Source organism: Spermophilus citellus (assembly GCF_964194105.1).
Source record: "Spermophilus citellus genome assembly, chromosome: 14".
In the NCBI taxonomy this organism is placed as follows: domain Eukaryota; kingdom Metazoa; phylum Chordata; class Mammalia; order Rodentia; family Sciuridae; genus Spermophilus; species Spermophilus citellus.
In genome coordinates, this window is record NC_138194.1 from 72,248,130 (window position 1) to 72,271,745 (window position 23,616).

General features: G+C 39.6%; 1 protein-coding gene across 4 annotated transcripts in view; it reads right to left on the reverse strand.

The window, feature by feature from the left end:
• The window catches only part of DPYS (dihydropyrimidinase), a 74,546-nt gene that overhangs the window by 29,716 nt on the left and 21,214 nt on the right, over nucleotides 1-23,616 (reverse strand). For all 4 annotated transcript variants that reach the window (XR_014018832.1, XM_081266595.1, XM_081266594.1 and 1 more), the window contains exons 5-7: nucleotides 16,629-16,785; nucleotides 15,369-15,510; nucleotides 13,645-13,787 (exon numbers count right to left, since the gene is read on the reverse strand). Coding sequence is in view for 3 of the 4 variants with exons in the window: in XM_081266595.1 (XP_081122721.1) it covers nucleotides 13,645-13,787; nucleotides 15,369-15,510; nucleotides 16,629-16,785 (442 nt within the window). In the remaining variant the exon portion in view is untranslated. The remainder of the gene's footprint in view (nucleotides 1-13,644; nucleotides 13,788-15,368; nucleotides 15,511-16,628; nucleotides 16,786-23,616) is intronic.

A 23,616-nucleotide genomic window follows, 5' to 3' on the forward strand; every position in this document is an offset into this window, starting at 1 on the left:
AAAATCCCTGCTCCCATAAAGGTGACACTCTAGTTAGGTTATTTCTGAATTTGCAAAGACCTCTTTGTTATAAAGTCTACTTATTTATTTTACCCGGGTTTTAATCCAGAGGTGATTAACCACTGGGCCATATCCCCAATCCTTTTTATTTTTTATTTTGAAACAGAATCTCCCTAAGTTACCTAGGGCCTTGCTAAGTTGCTGAAGCTGGTTTTGAACTTGCAGTCTTCCTGCCTCAGCCTCTCAAGACACTGAGATTACAGATGTGCACCACCAGTCAAGGCTTTAAACATGATTCTAACAAAGTCAACATTTTAATATTAGTAACATGCATAGGATGCTTTATAGTTTGTTCAAAACACTTTCATTTAACTTTAGCATTTATTTCTCAGTAGAACCTTGGGGAGTTCGCAAGAAATGTGACACACCATTTAAATAAAAAGACAAATAATATAATGTTACCAAAAAGAAAAGTGAACAATAAATGTGAATAGATATTTCTTTATCAGAAAAAAAACCAATGACTAATAAATGAAAAAGTGTTCAACTTCCTTAATGCTTAAATATATGTAATTTGCAGCTGAAAGGTAACAATTTTTACCTAGAGAAAAGGAAAAATCAACAGAAAGTAAAAGATTGTGCTGTGTCAAAAGATTGTACCCTTCAATATAGTAATTCTGATTTTAGTAAGCCATCTAATGCAAATACTCAGAATTTGGTTTTAAATGGCAAAAAGATTAAAAGCTGCAGAAGTTACCCATTATTATGAAACCTAGATGAGGGAGGACCTAGCATGGAGAAATTTATATAGATACTCTTCCCCTGGGGCCACTGTTCCATGCTGTCAGGCAGAGCAGCTGCACATCAAAACATTGTACAACACATTTGGATCATCCAAAAAATGTTTACTGGCCCTGCATAGTGTTATTTCCAAGAGGCATTCTACTGAAATTGCAGTTAAAACTGTACCTTGCTGGCATGCCAATTACAAACTAAATGTGTATTAGAGGATGTGTATAAACAGGGATGAAACTATGATTGACAAGACAAACTAGCATCCTGAGACTAGTGTTGATTTTTCTAAGCTGTATTTTCTCTAGGATCCCACATTATAAAAGTCATTCAATTTGATACCTCCTTGCTACTTTGTATATGATAATGATTGTAATGTTTCTTCCAGTTTTACTGTATACCAACATCCCCCAAGGGTTGGTACCATTATTATCATATCTACATTTTACTGAAGAGGAAAATCTGCGTTTTATTCTAGAGAGGGGAGTATCCTGCCCACAGTCAGGGAGCTAGTGGGCACAATTGGGATTTGACTCCAGTTATCTGGTTCCACTCTGCCATGCCCTTAACCATGGGACTGCACACCTTCATCTTTTGCCTTATAGTAGTTAACTGGGTTACTTACTTGTTCAATTAGATAGCAAGTTCCTCCAAAGTAAGAACTTTTCATTTATCTTTGAATACAATGTATTGCACTCAGTTGCCACTCAATAAATGCTTGGGTCACAAATGACCAGAGCCATTATTGTTTTGATGTCCCTCTTATCTCCTTTCCTTCACTCCATTTTCAGTCTTTTACCATGTTGTTGGGGAGCATTTTCCCTCCTGGGGAAAAAAATCTCTTAGATCAATTATTTCCCCCCACTTTCCATGCCTTCATCTTGTCTGAGGTCTTATCCTCTGAAGCCAGACTCCAATGGCAACCTCTGACTTGGCTCCCTGATTCCTATTCATCCCCCACATTCATTGCCCTAAAATTCTACTTAATTAGAATCCCCAATAGATGAGCTCAGGCACAGACTGAAGCACTCAGACCCCAGGGTGACCAGATGTGGTAAAGCTCCTAGACAAGTCACTTTTGATGGAAAGCATCCTCCTGGGGTGACAGACAGTCACAGTTAAGTCTTAGACTGAGGGAGTTTTCAGGGACATATGGAATTTTCAGTCATAAAACTGGGAAAGTCCTTGACAAAACAGGACAAGTTGGTTGCCCTATGTCTTCCCAACCTCCAAATCCCTTTTTCTTCATCCTCACGTATTCTAAAAATATCATTTTCTGCTTGTGCCATATAAAGACTGGAAAGGGCAGGTTTAGACACACTCAAGGCGTCACTCAGAGGCATTCAATTGCTCAAGCTGCGGGCTTTGCACGTACTTCTAAACTTAATCTAGCATTCTAGCATTCAAAGCCCTTGGCAATCTGGTCAAGACTAATCTTGTCTTCCAACTCCTTGCCTTCCTAAACCCTTCACTCTCTGGTGTCTGAATTCCCCCTTGAATATCTTTCTGACTTCTCCTTCTTTAACCCTGACTTCTCCATCTGGATGGCTTTTCCACCCCTTGTCCACCTATCCAGAGCCACCTTCAAGGATTCTGCTAGTTTGATGCCTTTCCCCAAACCTAAGTCCACAGACAACCTCAACTCGATATTTATTTGGACCACTCACTTATCAAGGATTCCAGCACAAGATCCTCCCCCTTCTTTTTGTAGTGAGTGTTTTGTTTTTCTGTCCCTAAAATTATTTATCCTTTCCCACATTTATATCTTATCTGTGCAAACAAAACACAGCCTCTTTTATGGCAGATACTATACCTTATATTTATGTCCCCCACATATGCAGCAATTTCTTATATATACTAAGAATGCAATAAATTTGTTTATAGGTAACTGATTAATACTGTCTCCCCACCACCACTACCACCATGGAAGAAATCCAGCCACTCTTCTGCACCAATAAATGCTCCATTTTTTTTTTCACATGGCTAAATTGCCTTCTCATTATTCTGCCTCCAGAATCTTAGCTTTCCTTAAATGCCTGGCAGGAGGATAAAACTGAGAGCAAAATAGGAACATTTCCTGGTGAGAAGAAAAGGGCAGAATCATGGGATGGGATGGTGGGATGGGGCTGACGGGAAGAAAATAAGACAGAAATGTAAAAAAACTACTGTTAAGAAATTTTGGAGAGGCAGACAGCACTGCAAACATAGAAAAAGATAGAGAAAAGGCAGGGGGGAAAGGACTTCACAGGAAAGAAATATATATCCAAACCTATCTATATTAGAAGACAGCCTGAGAACCATGTGCAAAAATCCCTGGCACCAATGCCAAGCCTTGTCCTGAGAGGGGCAGCCCGTCTGACCCTTCCAGAAGGTGCACTCAGTGAGCTCTGCACAGATGGTGGGCTTTGCACACACGTCTGGGGAGGCCCCTCAATGCCCGGACAGCTCGCAGCCCCAATTACAGGACTCGGGCAAGCACAGTGAACGGATGGAAAATTTCCTTCAGGCAATGTAATCGTGGCATAAAAAAACAATATTGATCCATTTGCCTCCCAGCCAAAGAGAAATCAAGTTAGACAAAGGAAATTAGACAATAGGTTTAATGTGATTCCAGTCGCAGCTGCAAAATAAACCTAATGTACCCTGACTCTCCTTCCCCGGCTCTTCCTGGTGTGCATGGCCACTCTGGTGGGAGGGCTCTGAGTAGGTGTTTTGCAGGCACATGAAATCTTTTCAACTAAAAAGTCAACTGCCTTCTGGTGTCCAAAGACTCTCCACTGCCAGCAGGATGGACTTGGGACGGAGCACTGGCAGATTTGCTGGGATCCATGCCACTTGCCAGACAGAGCACACTTGTGACAAAGGACAGACATGCAATCTGCTGCCCAGGAAGAGTGGCGGGGAAGCACTGACCTTGGATTCATGAGTCTCTGCTTATATGTGATGAGAGAGAGTCAGGGGCTCAAGGGCCCATGTGTATGTTTGTGTAAAATATGTGTGGTTGTAATCAGAGGCCCTGATTAACAGGAAACAGTGAGATGCCTATGTGCATGTGTCTTGGGTAAGTGCCAATGTTCTGTATTTAAAGGACTCAGTGTGCAATTAGAACAACAAAATAGGTACAGGCTCAAGTCTAAAAGTGAATATTTAGCTGTGTCACCTCAGAGGATGGGAGAGGGGTCCACTCCCCGAGGTGCCTCCACTTCTTCCCCATAAGATCCTGGAATTTTTTCCAGGTACTGGTCTTAAATTTCCTTGGATCCATTTTCACCCTGTCTTCTGTTTCCCCCATAACCAAGAGTCTATGTTTTTAAGGTAATTAGCCAGAATCAGGGGTGAACCTGAGACCAAAACCAGAGTTGTTAGATCCACAAAAGCATTCAAGCCGGAATAGGCCATGTTGGTGGTCAGGCCTGGGGATGCTGACTGGCCACTGACTCTGAAGGACATCTTTATCAAGCACTTTCCTCAGAAAGTACAGAGAAATATTGAGAGTTAATTTATTACCCCCGCTCTGTCTCTGTTTCAATTCAAAGGAGGAAAATGTAAAATGTAGATCTTAAATCAGTTCCAAGAATATGTAAACAAAGTCTCGAACAAAAATTTCAATCACACATTTGTTCACTGTCCCAAGACTATTGGTGTCTGACTTATTCACTCAAGTAAGTATTAAGCCCCTGTATCTCCCCATAAGTGTCCTAGAAGGCAGGCAAATGTCAAAAACAGAGAAACATAGACTATACATCAGGTAGGAAGAAAAATAAAGCAGGTGCTGAGATAGGAAAGCTGGTGCCTTATATACAACCTCTCCTTGGTGCTTTCTTTCTGCCCAATTTTAATACTGAAAATAAACCAGGCTTACTCTGGCAAAGGCAAATGGTCAACCATAGAAGTGGTTACTGTGATTCATTTCTAAGCTGCTTTTCTTTTGTAATTTGAAAAAACATGCAGCTATTACTAGTAAGGTCTCCAGAAATGATTCCTAGTTCCTTGAAAGGTTCAGTTGCATCAGAACATGTTTAAATAAACAACTTGGAATAAATAGTGGTTAAAATTTCACCATCTGTAATCAGCAAAGCAAGTTTTCTTTCATGCAGAGTTCAAGCTTTTTTCTTTTTTTAAACAGATGTCTACTGAAGGCCACAAAATGAATATTATGTGATTTGTTTGACCAGTTTCACTATAAATAATTTCTAAAAGGTGTCAGCTTTGGGGACATTGAAGAATTCTGATTTCATCAGACTATCTCAGCCAAAAGAATCCAACCAAGCTTCTCAACTTCAGTCATCTTGGTGAAAATAGGAGGTGGATACAAGAAATAAGGGAGATGGAGTTTTCATATGAAATATAATTTTAGTATATTTTGGTGCTGTCTGAATTAAGTCATTACACAATGACTTCTGAATGACAATGATAGCTAGTAGCAGCTTCCACAAATTACACAAATGGACCCCCTACTTCTAACTGGTTACCTAGTACTTTCCCAGTATTACTGAACACTAATTTTGTACCAAACATTTTATGTACACTATTTTAAACAGAACAATGCTATAACATACACACCATCATCCTGCCTGTTTAACAAATCAAGAAATTAAAATTCTGAAAAATCAAGCAACATTCCCAAGGTCACCCACCCAGTTTGTAAGCAGCAGAGGAAGAATTCAGCCCCAAAGCCTTTCTCTTTGGTACTTGCTCTGTGGTACTGCAGGCTGGATTCTGGGTAGATTAGCAAAAGACACTCATTCCTCAAGATACTTCACTATCATCTCCCAGAAAATTGTCATAATTACCATATAAATCTGTGGCAATGACTACATGAAGGACCACCCTGCAGCTGCACAAAGCACAACCTGGATTGACTAAAGCAGCCACCCTACACCCTGTCCCTCCATGAACTCACACAGGCAGCACTGTGAAAATCACAGAGCACATCATCCTCATTTCCACTCATGCACCTGGACAAGGCCTGCAACCCCCACCTCCTCCCACACAGTGCATACTGGGATGGCTCAGGTTTGGGGCCTGGGGGGAGGAGTTAGTTATAAATACTCTTAGAATCAGGCATGAAAAGCAGTCTTCAGGTTGACCAGCTTTTAAGGCAGAACTGCAGGTTTCTATCTGCTATGAAGGTGTGCATGTGTGCATATGCTTCTTCTTTGGAGGAGGAGGATTATGGCATAGAAATGAGAAGATATGCAATGTGCAATTTCAAGGGGGAATTGGCTGGTAGTGCCTATGAAACAGCCACTGATAATAAAGCCAAATTTGTAAGCCATACGCATCATTTTGCCAATGAGCGCCTTACTCTTCATTTCTTCTTTTCCCCACATGCTACAATCCCCACTACTCGAGGATGAAAGTCATTCTTCCCTGTTTGATTTCATCCATAAGGGCTCCTTCCAGAATCCAGAGGGGCATATTCATAAGCTGCAAGTCATTACTCTTCTCTGGATATAAACTTAAATTCATTTATCTCTATCTTCATTGAGAAAGTGAAGGAAATTAAGCAGGAAAGACAGCACAATGCCTACAAGAATGGCGTATTCAAGGTCAAAGTCTGCTGTAATTGAGTTAAAAAAGTAATAAATTAAAATCTCTGTGATCTAAAATATGCCGGCTCGGCAGAATCCAGTGCAGCTAGAAGTCTTCATTAAATGTTCCAGTGCACACAGTGTGCTGGCTGCATGTTTGTGTACTTGAGATGCTGTGAGATATCCTGTAGTTCATAAATACTGAAAAGGGACAGTTGCTATAGTAACTAAGTGCCATTTAATGAATACCGAAGAACTGAAGCTCACGGGGTAGCCTTAAATTGCCAGAACATGAGTTACCGCTGCTGCTGTGGGCTTGCAAGTTAACTTACATGCCATCCTCTCTAATAAGATTTTTAACCAGTTGGTCAATCTGGCTGATTTCTGTTTTAACCACAGAATACCACAAATTCGTGATACCTCATAAAAATAATACTCCTGATTTAGTCCCCCTGACTCCAAGTACCAAAATATTCTACAGAAATGGACTGAATATTTAGCTAGAGAATATGTCCTTAAATTTAAAGCTTTGACCAAAGTAGTGGAGCGTTAGGACACATACTTCTGTCACAAGCAATAGACAGTGGCTCAGTGAGCCGTCAAGCTGAATATGGCAGACTCTTAGCTAAAAAAAAAAAAAAAAAATAGGTGTATTCTCCCTTTGCACTGAATGCAGTGTTTTTTATTGTGCAATGACACAGAAGAGCTATTGCAGGTCATTTTTTGCAGGAACTTTTACCAGCCAGTAATGTCTTAGGTAATCTTTCATCAGTATATCCAAACCTTTCTTGGAGGCGTCCACTCCCAATTCTCTCTCACCATCCATCACCACATGTCAAACGCCTGGAATTATCCAGCTTTTTACACGTTTACAAGGAAAAAAGAAAAAAAAAAGCATGGCTGCCTTGCTTTTCTTTCCACTGATCTCCCCTCGGTAACTTTGATGCAGTCCGTTTTTAAGGTTACAGACTGTGTGGCAAGCACACTTACTTCTACATGTCGTCAATAACGAAACGAGAATAAAAAACAAATGAAAACATCTATGTACCATGAAGCCAAAAATCATTAGCAAGTGCATCTGTTCTCCAGAGGCTGGCTTGTTCTTGCATAACCAGCAGCTCAAATGGCCTGGTTGGATCCACTGAGCTCAGTGTGGGCCACGGGCGCCCCCTTGAGGATCTGGGTGCAATGTGTATTGCTCTCATTTGAGGTAACTAGTCAACTGAGCAATCGTTTTTGTTATAAACCATGCAAGGAAATCTTGCAGAAAAAATTTGGCCACCATCTAATGGTGTGGTCACACAGAAAGCCTGCAGATTACCAGACTTCAGTTAATAGAACAATCTGGTAGGTGAAATAAAAGGAATAAATTCTTGTAGAAAGAAAAACTTCCATAGATATATTCGTCTATTGATAGATCAAATAATGCTTTTGTACAAGGTGAGATCTATTTTAAAATGCTTCTGGAAACAGCCCATCACCTCCTCACCTTCCCTTCCTCTTCTGCAGCTGAATCAGTTCTCTCATAATTCTCAGTCGTAACCACTTTCTCCCAGAACTCCCCATTGGTGCCTCAGTTTACCTCACCAACGCTTTAGTCCTGACTCTCCGGGGCAGATACTTCACAAACTATTCTCTCTCATGTGATTTTATGCATATGGCTGTCCTAACATAAGAAAGATCCTTCCTCTTTGAACTTTCACAGCATCTTGTTTCTGATATTCTTAACACATACTTGCTTAGACTGAGAATATTTGACTTTCTGTCTCAACTCTTCTCTCTAGACTGTCAGTTTCCTAAAGTCAGAACTAGGGTCTGTACAACCTTGACTCTCAGGGCCTGGTTCCCAGGAGTGCTCCAGTACAGAGTAAATTCCCTGAAAGAAGGAGCACACAAAAGCAGTTCTCATATAGCTTCATTTCTTCTCTCGAAGAGCTCTGCTTAACAAATCGCTCCCAACCTCAGAAACAAAGGGACACTTAAAAAAAAAAAAAAAACAAAAACAAGACTAGCAAAACTTTTCTTCCTCTTGTCCTCAGAAAATCCTTTTTATTTATATTCTTCTGAATTCATTCACTCTTCCAACAATGAATTGGTCACGTGTATGAAGTTTAAAGCATGAAATGGGGAAATGTTATTCTGACTCTTCTCCTCCTCCCCACAGCTGTTGCTGAATACAATATTTCCAATTTTCCTGATGCCATTGCTTTATCGCATCAATCTTGAATGCAGTGTAGAAGGTGGTATCCTTCTCACTTCCTGTTCAACAGCATTTCCTGTGCTTCTGCTCTGTGCTGAACTGGGCCAGGCCCAGGTTCTATAGAATCAATTAAAATATCAAACTAGGGCACAATTCCCCACTCTGTAAATATGGTCTGCCCATGGTGACTTCCTCCCCAAAAGTACAGCATAGAAATTTGAGGAGTGGGGCCATACTGTGGAGAAACCTGGCACACACATGCTACCTCAGCCAGGTCAACATCAACAGTACCAAGTCCCATCCACGTCACAAACCCTTCCTGTGATGTAACATCTGCTATTTTCCTTCCCCCATACCCGTGCTAGCAACGAGGAAAACATAGAATCACAACTGTTTTGTCAGTTATTTTACCACTATGACTAAAAGATCTGACCAGAACAATTTTAGGGGAGGAAAAGTTCATTTTGGGGACTCACAGTTTCAGAGGTCTCAATCCATAGACAGCAGGCTCAATTCCTCGAGGCTGGAGGTGAGTCAGGACATCATGGCAAAAGAGTGTGGCAGAGGGAAGCAGCTCACATGATGATCAGAGAGCACAGAGAGAGGTCTCCATTTGCCAGGTACCACACAGCCATGCTCCTAATCAACCCCTTTCTCCAGCCACACCCCACCTGCCTCCAGTTACCACTCAATTAATTCCATCAGGGATTGATTTTTCTGATTAGGTTAAGGCTATGACCCAATTATTTCTCCTTCAATCCTTCTTGCATTGTCTCACATGAGAGCTTTTGGGGGACACCCCCATCCAAACCTTGACAACAACACATGATATTCTACAGAATACTGGACCAATATTCCTCAAAATTAACGAGGTCATCAAAAAGAAAATTGGAGAAATTGTCATAGATCAGAGGAGCCTAAGAGCACAGGATGACTAATGTAACATGGGATCCTGATGAGATCCTGGAGCAGAAAAGGAACGGTAAGTAAAAACTAGGCAAACCCGAATGAGGTATGGATTCTAATTAAAGTAACATGCCAACATTGGTTCATTAGTTGTGACAAATGTTCCATACTAATGTAAGATAATAATAGTGGAAAATAACTGTGGGGTGCATTAAACTTCTCTGTAATTCCATTGCAAGTTTTCAGTAACTTTTGCAATGATTCTGAAATAAAACATTTATTTTAAGAACTAGAACTAGATCTCAAGATTATTAATGAGGGAGAGGTGAATAAAGACTGAAGTACAGTATTATAAGTGGGTGTGTGGGATTCATAGAACTCAGGACATGAGGTGGAAAGAGGAAGGTACTGAGAATCAGGAGGTAGTGTGTGGGGACTTGGAAAGCTCTGGATGATGCCTGGACAATTAAAGAAGGCTAAAAATATTGTGGCACATCAGAAAGGTCCCTGTTGAGGTCAACAGCATAAATTTTGGTTGGGAACAGCCAGGCCAGACAAGCAACTTTCTCATAACAAGCAGGCCAAGAATAGAGAATGGGACTGTGATCCACCCAGAGAAGGGCTCAGCAGAGTTTCTGCAATAGTCACTCCCTTGTGATGTGAACCACCATTAACACACTTTCCTCCAGATTCATTATTCCATGAAGTCTCCTCCTCAACAGCCCTGCCTCTCCTTTCCCCACATTCTGTAATGTTCACATTTTTTTTTAAAAAAAAGAGTAATGACAATGCCAAATAGTTGGATGGTGGTTTAGAGAAGACTCTTAAGATATTTATGAAATCAAATAAGTCAAAGAATTCCAAAGGGGGATAGATCAATTCAATATACCTGATAAGATTCCTCCATTTTTTTTTCAAAAAGACTGTAAAATAAGAAAAATGAAAATATTACCAGTTTTTTTTTTAAAAGCTCTGAGTATTAGAGAAACAGAACCCTGTGGTTCATCTGTCTGCCTGGTCAGCACAGGCAAATGATCTGCAAACATGTAAAACTGAAAATATTCCAAAAAGCATGACACTGGCCAAACTAGAAAAATATAAAATAGCTATAATAACACACGTCTTGTCTTTGGGTAACACTCTCTTAGTTTATAAAGCATGTCTACAAGTATTACTTCATGGGATTCTAACAAAAACCTTGTGAGGTAGGCATAACTATTATTAGCAATCCCTCTTTGCATATGTGCAAGTAGATGTACAGAAACTTTATTTAGTTTTATCTATTTACTTACTTATTTTGTGGTCCTGGGGACCGCCTGCATTCTAGGCAAATCCTCTGCCTTACAGAGACTTTAAATGACCTTGGGTGGATCTCAGGTCAGCACTTGCATATCAGGCTCTTGGACTTGAGCTGGTTTTCATTATGGCTAGCACCAAGGTGCACACGATAAGCAGTCCAAGACAAAACGTAAGAAAGGATACCTAAGACTACTAAAGTGTACTTGTACTACTAAAGAAGATTTAGTGCTAATAATTAAAGGTCAGATGTAATATATATGTATAATTAAAGGCCAAATCTGTATCTATGTACCCATATATCTCTATATATCTACATTTATCTTTACCCAAAATGCCATATATATGAAATTTTAAAATTTGAAATTTATGGTATCAGTATATAAAGTGAATTATAATAACTGCCCTGTTATATAAGAAATATTTCAAAACTGATGAAAGAGACAGAAAGAAACTTACAAGCATAGAAACCTTTTGGTTTGACCTTAAGTTAGTTATTCTTAGACCAGAAATGAGGGAAATTAAGCAGGTAATATATAGATCTTAAAAAGTAACTACCTATCTGGATCATTATGTACTATTCTGAAACAACTGAATAGGAAAGGAAGGACAAAACAATGTTATAGAAATCAGGAGCTGGAACTTGTGAGAAAGTGATCTAAATTTGTGTAGTCTAAAAACATGACTCAAGGATACATAATCACAGCCTATAAATATCCTCCAAGCAGCAATATGTGGTAAATAAAGCAAGTGAATTATTCACAACCTTATGTTCCGGTCATTTCTCTTTGTCCAGTTGCCTAAGGAAGACAATGCTTCGAACCCGAGCTGGGGTCGTCCTCAGAAATTAAACTAGCCAGGGAGGACTCTTAAGGCTGGGCGCTGCTGGAGTAACCCAGGTGTAGGGTTGAAAAGAACCACACGGAATGGCCTCCTGAGGCACTCTGGGTAATAGGAATGAGACTGGAGAGTCACATCACTCAATGGAGTATTTTCATCTTTCCCTCACCTTTGATAAGGAAAAACACAGAAAAGAATCAAATCCATAAAAGGTTTTATATTTACTGGCCCGCCTGACTGGAATTAAAAACAGACCATGAACAAGCAAGTATAATATAAAGTGCTGTGCTTTAAATCAGGAGATAGCATGGCACGGAATCTCACAGAAAACATACAAGTGTCCAAAGTCAGAGTCACATGGTCAGGGTTCTCATATCAAACTTACACTGTTTTGCAGTTATAGTTTTCTCATTACCATGAAGCAATCTTATTTGTCTTACCTGATAAATCACATTTTAGATACTGAAGTTTAACCCACCATGAGCCATGCAAGTGCAAAATGTTACTAATTATTATCATTGTTCTGCTCTCCCAGATGTTATGCTTCAAAATCATAATTTTTTCATAAATATTTCTTCCACATGATAGTTTTGTCCCTTTTGAAAATTTATAGGTCTTCTGATTAAACCTGATGGTCTCCCTAAGTCACAAGATGTTTCCAAAAATCTACCTTGTCTCAGCCCTTGGAGCTGCCTAAAATTTTCTGAATTGCAGCAAAGGTGACCCTGGGTAGGAGACTGCTGGGCATACACCAGCCTACTGCAGAGTGGTATTTAAAATACCTCAGGTTCTCTAAATGTAGCATGTGCAATTCATGTGCAGATCATTCTAAAACCAAGCAATTTTTTCTTCCCATTGCCTTCCCAAGCAAAATTTTCCTAGCCTAGTAGAGAAGCTGCCCTTATTGGTTTTACTAGGTATCGAGTCCTTAATGGTCAGCAATTCCTTGTTAACATAATAACAAAGACTTAGAGTTGTGCTTAGTTGGTTTCTAAGGATATTCAGGTAAGTAAGATGCTTGTATCACCATTTACTGCTTTGCATGGATCATTAACCAGCAGAGAGGTGTTAGGGCAAAGTGTTTGGCTACTTGACATGATCATAGTCTTCCAACCATGTGAAATGATCCCTGGATAGGGACAATGAGGGTCCAGAGACTACCTGGAGCTGGATTTAGGCTCAGAGTCACAGTTAGTTTAGTTTTCCCCAGAGGGCGGCCTAGGAGCATTTCATTGGAAGTGGGTCTTTATGATGATACCACCTCCAAGAAGCTACACATTTTGCCTACTACATTAAAAAAAAAAGTGATAGACTTTTAATAAATGGCTGTACAGTGAGGCAGACAGGCTCATGGTATTGCTGTTTGCACATGTATATACACACACACACACACACAATGTTGAAGTTGTGGGTTTCCCTCCATTACAGTGGCAAAGTCTACAGAAAACACACATCAGTATGCAGGTATTGTCTGTGCTCTCCTCCTGTAAGGAGAAATTCACAAAGCTTCCTCCTCCACCGAATGCTTTCCTGAGTTGGTGGAATTTGCCAGACCTGCAATATTAACATAGAATTATGGAAATTGGAAACAAAAAGCTCAAGTCTACTGGGAATGAGAGGCTCAAGATGAACTCAACTGGAAAATTTGGCTAACAAAAAGTGACATCCTTTGTGCTGGAATTTTTCTATCTGAAAGCTTTAAAAAGGCTGTAATTATTTTGAGTTTTCAATTCAGCCCTTTTCAAATTAAGCCTTGTATTTTCTTCATTGTGCTGTACCTTTCCTCCCTGTGAAGTCAGGCATTTGCCAGGCACTGAAGTGGTAAATTCATATTGGTTTTCTATACATATCCATTTCCAGAGAATGCAACACAAGTTTTGCAACCTCTATGCCAAGAAAAACAAAGAAATATTTGTATATCAAAACCTTTATCTTGTGCACAGTCTCAAAATTCCTGAGCATGGCTAAATATATCACCTAATAAGAAATGGCTGATTAAGGCCAAAGCAAAATTTCTTTGCAAGTTAGTGCTTTTTCTTCATCACGAAGCCAAGGAATACAAGAAGTCAGACTTACCTTGTGGCTTTTGGGTCCCAAATCACTATGTCAGCATCTGATCCTACAGCTATTCTTCCTTTTCTTGGGTAAAGATTAAATATTTTGGCTGCATTTGTGCTAGTAACTGCCACAAATCGGTTTTCGTCCATTTTACCACTATGCTATAAAACAATTCCAAAAAGAAAATGCATTTGTTCTGATGATCAAATACTGAAAAAAAAAACCCTCCTATCAATAAAAATACAAGACTTGCATCACTTAAACCAACCAGAACTGCGTTGAATTTCTTATACTGAGGAGCTGGCCACATCTGTGGATGCTGGTGTTAAACAAGCATAAAGATAATGAAGAAGACAATGGGTTACATAGGATGATGTTTCAAAAATCTATCAAATCAAAAAACCAGCCCCCTTAGTTCCTCCCATCCTGCCCAGAACCATACCAGGTTGCTACAGATGACAGCTAGATGTTGGCAATGGTACTTCCAATTGCCATTTAAAGTTTTCTACCACCACCTATTACATTTATGATCTGGCTAATTTATCATAGACCCAAGACTGACAAGATAAGCTTGTAGACATAGGCAAGGTACTATGGAGTTAAAATAAGACAGGTTATGACGTTTTTAAATCAAGTAACACTTTTAGAAAGATGCAAACTTGACTTAAGAGGTTCAATTTCATGCAATTAAAACTTACATGAAACAATAATCATGAACAGTCTATTGCAAGATACTTTAATATAGAAAAAGTGTTTAGAGTTTATTCCTATGTATATTGCTATTAAAGTTTACTATTCCTATCTCAAAAAATGATTTAAAAAATGACCTAAAAGACATAGTCCTAGAAGTAAACCATCTTGTTTCAGAAAATATCATAGTATCATGCATTATATAAAATATTTATATACCTTGGAACTGTAATAAATTATAAAAATCTGCTGTAATTAAGATATTTACTATAATGACACAAATCAAAAAGAAATTGGACTTTTCTTCCCCCTCAAAAACTTTGAGTTATTATTTATATGATTTCATACAGCAGTTTTAAAAATATGATATGTAAGGGTTCTTTAAAAAGGGACATCTACAAAGATTTTATAAAAAGGAGGTACAAACATGAACATAATATGTAGCCTTCATGTGTTTTCCATTATTTCAAGTATTCATAGTAGTGACACATGAGGAATTGGGATCCAAGAACATGAGAAACGAAGCAGAACTGTAACATTTAAAGAATGGGCTTCTCGTTTGTTTGATTTTTTGTTGTTGTTGTTGTTGTTGTTTGTTTGTCTGATACCAGGGATAGAACCCTGGGCACTTAACCACTCAGGCACATCCCCAGCCTGCTTTATTTTTTATTTAGAGACAGGGTCTCTAGGGCTTTGCTCAGTTGCTGAGGCTGGCTTTGAACTCATGATATTCCTGCCTCAGCCTCCCAAACTGCTGGGATTACAGGCATGTGCCACCATGTCTAGCAAGAATGGCCTTCTTTGTACCTAATGTAAGTCCATTCCCAATGCAGCCTCTAAACTGAAGCATGCAGAGAAGACAATTATTTGTTTGCTGATACTGCTGCAGGGTGGGATGGGATGGAATTGGTGGCAATGGTGTTGGATTCCCACTGTAAAGAAAAAAAAATCAGGAAGCTTCTCTAAGCAGGTTTATGCCATTCTGGCTCTCAATCAGTCAGGATCCTATCTGAAGAAGAAAGCAAAACAAGACTGGACCCTATGAAACCTACCACGCCTTTTTCCCATATGACTGACATCCGGTCCTCAACACCATTCACCCCATTAGGAATTTTAGTAAAATCATCCTTCCCAAGAGCTTTCTGGCACGTGTTGAAAGTGCAGTTGTCAGTCCCTGTTGTGGTCAGATCATCACTGTAAACAAGCAAACAAACATGAGGGTGAGTAGACAGAACATGTGAGGATGAAAGGACCATACATTTCCTAACTTCCTGACCCTCTTCACCACCAAAAGTCAGAAAAATGCAATAGCATTCTCAGGTGTGTGTCTCAGCCATCTCCTGTCTTTATACTAAGAGGCGCTTTCAGAGAACAAGAAGCCTAGATGCAAGCAAGGGTTAGAAAGCCTGAGTTCTAGGCTCACCTGTGTCACCTACTGCTTCTGTGCTTATGAGTTTGTCTTAGGTAAAACTTAACAGTTGTATGTGATAATAGTAACATCAGGGTCACCATGTATCAGGTAATGGGAATGGAGGGCAGGTCCTCCAGGGTGACCCCTGGGCAAATGACCACATTGTGATACGGTTGTGAGTCTGACCAAGGATGATGATGTCACCAGGGACTGAAATCCTGCTTTGACTTGTGAATTATCTTGGGAACAGAGAAAGGTAAAAGAGGAAAGACACTGAAAGAAATGAACAAGTGAACTCTCATATAGTCAGTTTCAAAATCTGTTTGGTAACTTGAATCTGAGCATCTGTGAATGGGGGATGTCAGGATGTCCATATATGTATCATGCTCAAGAACAATGATCAGCCCTTTCCAGAAAGTGACAGAATTACCTACACAACAATCTGGATCCTGCATTATCTCAGCATAGAAAAAAATTCAGGATATTCAAGGCACAGGGCTTGGGTGTAGCTAGGTGGCAGAGCTCTTGTCTAGCATGTGGAATGCTCTGGGTTCAATCCCCCAGAACTGGACGGGGTGGAGGGATGCATATTAAAGAGACTGGGCTCTGGGTAACAAGAGAAAGATTAAAAAAACAGAAGTAAAAATTCAGTAAAAATAATCAGCTTACTCTATGTCCAGGAGAGATTTTGACAACATATCATAATATAATATAACTAAGCCAGTGTTTTTGTTCTCCAGGTAAGGAGAAGTGCCCCGGATCTCTCAGGTCAGGAAGAACAGAATACTGGAAGTTTCGTGAAAGCTCCAGAATTAAGACTAGCTCTCCTTCACCCAAATCTGAGACTTGTAAAACAACTTATTTTGGCAAAACACCTCACAGTCATCTACACAATGATTACTTAGCCAACAGATTCATGAGAAAGCCAGGAGTTGAAGGGTCTGGTCTCAGAGGTGGACCCATGACGTAGTGGGCTGCATGGTGCCATTCCTTATTCCAGTAGTGAGTGCCATCGGTGCCCAGACCTGCTGCTATGGGTTCTCCATAGACCACCTTCCCTGGAAAGTTCAAAGGAAACATTCTGCATTTTAATTTGTTTACAAAATTTCACATAAGAGGTTGTGAGGGGAACGGGAAAATAAACAAGGAGAGAAATGAATTACAGTAAACGGGGTAGAGAGAGAAGATGGGAGGGGAGGGGAGGGGGGATAGTAGAGGATAGGAAAGGTAGCAGAATACAACAGTTACTAATAGGGCATTATGTAAAACTGTGGATGTGTAAGCGATGTGATTCTGCAATCTGTATATGGGGTAAAATTGGGAGTTCGTAACCAACTTGAATCTAAGTATGAAATATGATATGTCAAGAGCTTTGTAATGTTTTGAACAACCAATAAAAAAAAAGAACCATATGACAAAAAACACAAATATTAGTCTTCTCTGTCCTAGCAGAGGAAAGTTTCACTAGCTTAGCAGAATCCCATACTATAATTTACTTTTGTGAACAGATTAAAAGTAAAAGCTAATGTTTACTGGGCATTTACTATGTTCTAGCCACTTACATGGTACAGCAAATTATTCTACCCACTCACCTGATACCAATTTTGACCAACTGACTTACTTTGGCCAAATAGATATGAATGGAAGTAAAATGTGCTGCTTCCAAGTACAAACTAAAAATGTCTTGGGGTTCTTCCATCCCCATTTTTTTCTCTGTCATGACACCAATAGGGGCTGTTTCTTGTGTCCCAGAACAAAGAGACAATGGAGCAGAGGCAAAGCCAACCCACAATGAACATGAATATGAATGAGAAGCAAATCTCTAGTTGTCAGCCATTCCTAATTTAGATGCATTGTTACTGCAGTATACCTAGCAAAATATGGCTTATACATGTGCCATTTCTAATGGAACCATCTCCAAAATTCTATCAGAAAAATGCTATTATTATCTCCAATGAAACATGAGGATAAAGTTATGGGGTTATGTACCTCTCCATAGTCACTTTACATATAGTGCACATAGATGGAGCAGAGGAGGTAGAATTTGAACCCAGTCATTAGTATTCCAGTGGTCCTAACTTATGCTCTACTCGACAGAGGACAGATAATGATTAATATAGGTCATATGGAATTCAATCAGAGCATATTGCTGCTGCAAATAGATTGTTAACCTTTTCATACCCTAAAAAAAGCTCCTCAAAAAACTCATATTAAGTAAAAGAACACTCAGATAATAAAATTATAGCCTGAAATGCATATTTTAAAAATCATGCAAATGAGTCCATCAAAAGCACACAATGTTAGAAAACTTAATAGTGCACAATGAATTTGAATTTAAAATCAGAATCCTACCTCTGATTAGCATTTGTCAGAATAATAGATTCACTGACATCAACCTCATCATATGCAAGCAATCAAAAAACGGAGTGTGCAGTAAGGAGACACTGGCATACCAAATTAGTTCACTCTGGTTAATCAGATGCCAAATTTTAGTTACAATCCTGATATATAACTGAAATTAACTGATTTCCCTAGAGAGTACTGAGAGTAGATAGCTACAGCTGCCTGAGTCACATTAAGTGGGGATATAGCACCCTATTATCTCACAGATCCTTTCACCCCCACACTAGCCATCTTCCTCTAGCCAGCCTAGGAAATTGTAAAGTCATAGAAGTCAGACTTGCTGAAACCCAAGAAATTCATTGAAGTAACCCAGTATCAAGTTGTGGTCAATGAAAGTGATCCTCCAGGAACAGCCATAGCAGAGATGGTTTGCTTCCAAATGCACCCACTTGGATGAATCTCACCTGCTCTGGGTCTGACTGCCCTCTTCCAGAAAGGGGAAATGCTATTAGCATCTCTTTCTGGTATGTATAATAAGCAGTGATCATTTCTAGTGAATGAAGAAGAAGTAATGTACTACTACTAGAGAGAGAGAAACACAGATACAACCTTTTATTTGCAAGTTCAAAGACAACTTCTTATTCCGATACAACTTCTTACAGATGCTTGGGTAATGAGAACTCTGAAACTTGATTGGCAATCACTTTGGAGTTGCCAACTCAGGATTTTCTGTGGTGCTTCATCATAGAGGAAAGATCCTTATCACACGTTCTATTCAATCACTTGGCACATCAAGGTGATATGGGAATACGGTTCCAAAACTTCTACCATTTTAATAGCTCTCAGAAAAAATTAAAAGTGTCAGCATCTACCGGGAGTCTGCCAGGACTGTTTTGAAACCAAATGACAGGTAATTTCCTTGGAAGGGCTTAGTTCCTTTAAAATGTGACAGGCCACTTTTGGGCTATATACAAACTCTTCATGAACTGGTGGGTTCTCCCCCCCCCCAGTTTTCTCCCCATTAACTGTTTATAAATATATATGAAAACATTAAAAAGTAAAAATTCCTAACTGCTCTTCACCCTATTTCACAATGATTCTAAAACATTTTCAAAGAACTAACAAGCATGTAAGAAGTGAAAATGGGAAGTAAAACAGGGGGCCTGTAAAATCCATAAATTGGAGAATCAAACCAGACAATTCAGCATAATTGTGGGTTCTAATAGATTTGGGCCCAAAATAAAAGAATAATAAAAAGAGCTAACATCTATATAGTGCTCCATAGCCTGCAAAGCTCTTGCACACCATCTAATTTGACCCTAGCAGCAACCCTCTTGCGGGTGACAGATAAAGAAATTGATGCTCAGTGAGAGTAATTAATTTACCTGAGAGCACACTGGTAGTTAGTAATTCAGTCAGAATTAAAATCCTCCTCTTCTGACATCAGATCATAGGTACCACGTTATTAAGAAAAGTGTCATTGGTAGAGAGCATGCATTTTAAAATGTTTAAGTCAACTACAAGCTATTTGTGGATGTGGCTGAGCAATTTTCCAATTTCACTTACTGCTTTCACTTACTACGTAGCAGGTTGGCAATGAAAAACTCTCTGTCTGTCCTTACTCTGGTACTCTTCTGATTACATTTGCAACCAGATGGTTCCAACAACTTCTGGGAGATGGAGACATCTTCATCATCAATCTCCTCCCACTGCCTGCGCAAGTCTCACAGTAGGTTGCACCCTGTCTACCCACAGACGTGTTCGCCTCCATCCTTGGGCTCAAAACCAAAGAGGAAAAGACTCTGCACTTATGAAGCAATCTTCCACTAAAAGTTATTTCACCCTCTGAGAGATTCTAAAGATTTCCAAATAACGAAGCACATCAAACCTGTCCAGACTCCCCTGTACCAGACAACATGATTATGAGATGAAGGTGATAGAGTAGATGTGAATGCCTTGTGTGGATATGTGAGAAGCACTTCACTGAGTCATAGGATGTGTAGAGGGATGCAGGGAAGTAGCATAGGTACCAGGAACAGGAACATTGGCTACCAACTAGGAAGCCAAACACACCTGCAAAAATAAATTTTCCAAGCTAAAATGACAGGGTGAAACCTTCCTGGGCTCTGCTTTGAATTAAAAAAATATTACTTTTACAAAGAAAGTAAATAATTGAGAAGAGAAGCAGCATGGTAGAGCAGATCAGACAGAATTAAGTTCAAATCCTAATTTTCTACTTTTTAGCTTTGTGCAAGATGGCAATGCTTTAGTCTGTTCTTTGTACCTATGAAATGGGATCACAATGTCCCTTCTAGTATGGTAGTTTTGTGCAGGTCAAATAAATTAATGTATACGAAAGTACCTACCATGTGCCTGAACCCCTGGAGCTGCTTCATGTTATAAGCTGAATTGTGTCCCCTGCCAACTTTCAGATGTTGAAGCTCTCCAAATGTATGAAAATAAGAGGTAATGGAGGTAATTAGGGTGGGCCTTAATCCAATAAGACTGGGGTCCTTATAGGAAGAGGAAATTTAAATATCTGATATCAAAAGAAGATAACATGAAGACACAGGAAGGATATGGCCATTTACAAGCCAAAGACAGTGGCCTGGAAACATCCTTCTTTCACAACCCTCAGAAGAAATAGACCCTACTGACACCTTCATCTCAGACTTCTAAACTCCAGACCTATGAGAAAATAAGTTTCTGTTCTTTAAGCCATCTAGTCTATGTTTCTTTGTTACAGCAGCTGTAGCAAACTGGTACACTCCACAAATGTTATTTTCCTTATTGTTTACACAATTCCAGTTTTTTAAAAAAACTTTAAAATGGTCAGTTTCTACTGCTTTACAATTGAATATAAAGTAAATAATGTTCTAAATAAAAGAGAGTTGGGTATTTTGATGTTTAAGAGGAAGAAAGGAAAAACAAAGGCTGAGATTCAAATCTACCTCAACCCTGCTACACATCATCCTTCCTGTGGCCCTGGTTATAGAATATCAGCACATTGTATGTGTGCAAACAGGATTCGATTTGTTCTCATTCAGCACTAAGGAGCAATGGTCAGAGAGGTGAGAGGGAAGTACCAGTGGGTTGAGTTCCAGTTGCCCAACTTAGACTGAGAAAGAAAAGCATGAAACAGACTTTTCTAGCCATGGTCAAAGGCGACTCAGGTTTGGATGCCTGGAACTTGAAAGTTTTATGCCTTTTCTGCTAACCTGCTTTTCACTCACCACAGCTGCTGAATTCTAGAAAAAAAATAACAAGGTATGAGCACAAGGAAAGCTCAGGTCTTGCATTAAAGTTGAGGGTCTGAACTTCCTTCCTTCCCAGCTCACTTGGGGAAGAGGTACAGAGGGAGGGAATCCAGAGCTGCATCTAGAGTGAGTGGAGTGAGACCATGCTGACCAGAGCTTTTGACCGACTTCAGGAAGATGGAAAGCACATGAGATGGCGTAATTAATAAGGGAAATGTAGAAGGCACAGGTGGGACTCAGGAAGTCATGGGAGCACTTCCTGGGGTGAGAAGGACAGGTAAGTGAGGGGAACAAAGAGAGGACCAGTCAGCCCTGACCCTCACCCCGGTGTGTGAGACAAGGCTTCTGATGGTGTCAGTGCCACCGAGTGAAGCTCCCACCATCTAAGCTTAAGCTCATCAGGACCACACTCCCTGCCATCCACAGCTCATTCCGGAAACAGTCCTCTCTGTGCCGGGAGAAACCCATGTCCACTCCCACACTACTCACCTGGCCTGTCCAGTTCCGCACATGGACAGCCAAGGGTCACCTGACACAAACAACACAAAAAGGGAGGAGCCAAAACATTTGTTAAACTGAAAACGTGACTCAGAAAGAAAACAGAGATAATCCAGAAAACAGAAAAAAAATTTATTTTGCACTAGTATCCTCAGAGAGGTCAAGAAAACAATGCTTGGATTAAGAAATACAAACAAAAAAGAAGATGCAGCCATGGGAAAAAAAGAGCAATCAAGGAACAACAAAGTTTTCTCGGACTACCAAGATAAAAGTCCATTAGAAGGGCAGAGAAAATAAACAAAAACATTTCCTAAACTGTAGAGTAAAAATTTAAAGTACTTTCCCCAGAGGTAAAATCAGTTAAAGGACATGGAGGACAATGGAGGAATTCCAGGAAAAGGAATCAGAGAAGATGAATGTGGAGAAAATAAAAGAAGGAAAGTTTTCAGAATCAAAGATGTCTTCAAATTAAAGCAGGCCTTTGAACGCAAAGGTGAATTTTAAAAAGGCCCACTGCTATTCTTAATGAATTTTCTAGACTTGTATGATAAAGAAAAAATATAATTTTCCAGATGGTGAAGCAAGTTAGTGATAAAAGAACAAGAACTTCATTTGCATTTGCTTGTGCATCAGTAACCACTCAATGCCAGAAAAGATTGAAATTGTGTCTTGATAATTCAGAAGAAATCATTCTGAAATTGGAATTCTGCGCCCATTCAAATCATCAAACAAACTTAAGGACAAGGAATTTAAAAAATACCTTTGGGGGGAAAAAAGAAAGAAAATGTACTTTCTACACACTTTTCCTTTAAAAAAAAAATGACCTGATGACCTGAGAATCTTCAAGATAATTGAAGAAAAAGGGTGATCTGAGAACTTAGAAACCACATATTGAGCCTAGAGTATCTCGGGATGACATCTCTACAGCAGGCTTTGAACAAAACTATCAAACGGGGCAACTCTCAAAAAATTCCCTTTGTTCTACCAAAATCAATCTCTGCAAGAAGAGCCCGTGGCACTCAGTAGAAAGCACAAAGATGCTGGAGACTCTTGGTGATGTGGTAAACAAGGCCTTTTCTTCTTAACCAATTTTTAGAAAGAGCTAATTGAAAAATTCCAGGTAAAACAAGAAACTTTATAAGTCAATCCTGGTCTAAAGAGGTAGCAAGCTAAAATGAGTCATGCTTTTGAGCCTCACTGAAAGGAAGAAAATCCACTTGACCCTGACTCTTGGAAATTGCTTCTTCACCAGTTAGTTTGAATAACACTAAGTTGCAGTGGCTTGGTGATAAAACTTGCTTTCAAGGTCTCTTCTAATTGTTTCTATGGAGAAGAATTTTACCACAATCCTATATTCTGAAGAGTTTTAAAGTCCAGACTTAACCTACAGGCAAAGCCTGGTCATGCAACTCCAGTTACAGAGAACTCCAACTGCTGAGTGCCACCTGCAGTGGGTGGAGGTCAGGAGGCAGTGAGGTTCACCCAGGGCCTCTCAGCTCCTCCTTCGTCTTGGTGGAGAAGGAAGATACCACTAAAAGCAATGGCCAAAGCTCATAAATGTAGGTACACCATTTGAAGTGACCTCTCAGGGAGCAAGATTTGCTCATTTTCCAAGCTGAAAGCCAGGTGATACTGTAAGAAATTACAAATCAGTGTTTTCATACTTCGAGTTTAGAATTTTGGAGATAACCACCAAAACTAAAGAGAGATGATAAAATCGTTGGCGCCGAAGAGTGAACTGAGAGGGATAAGAGGTGTTTACTTTCCATTAAATACTTGTTCATTTCCATT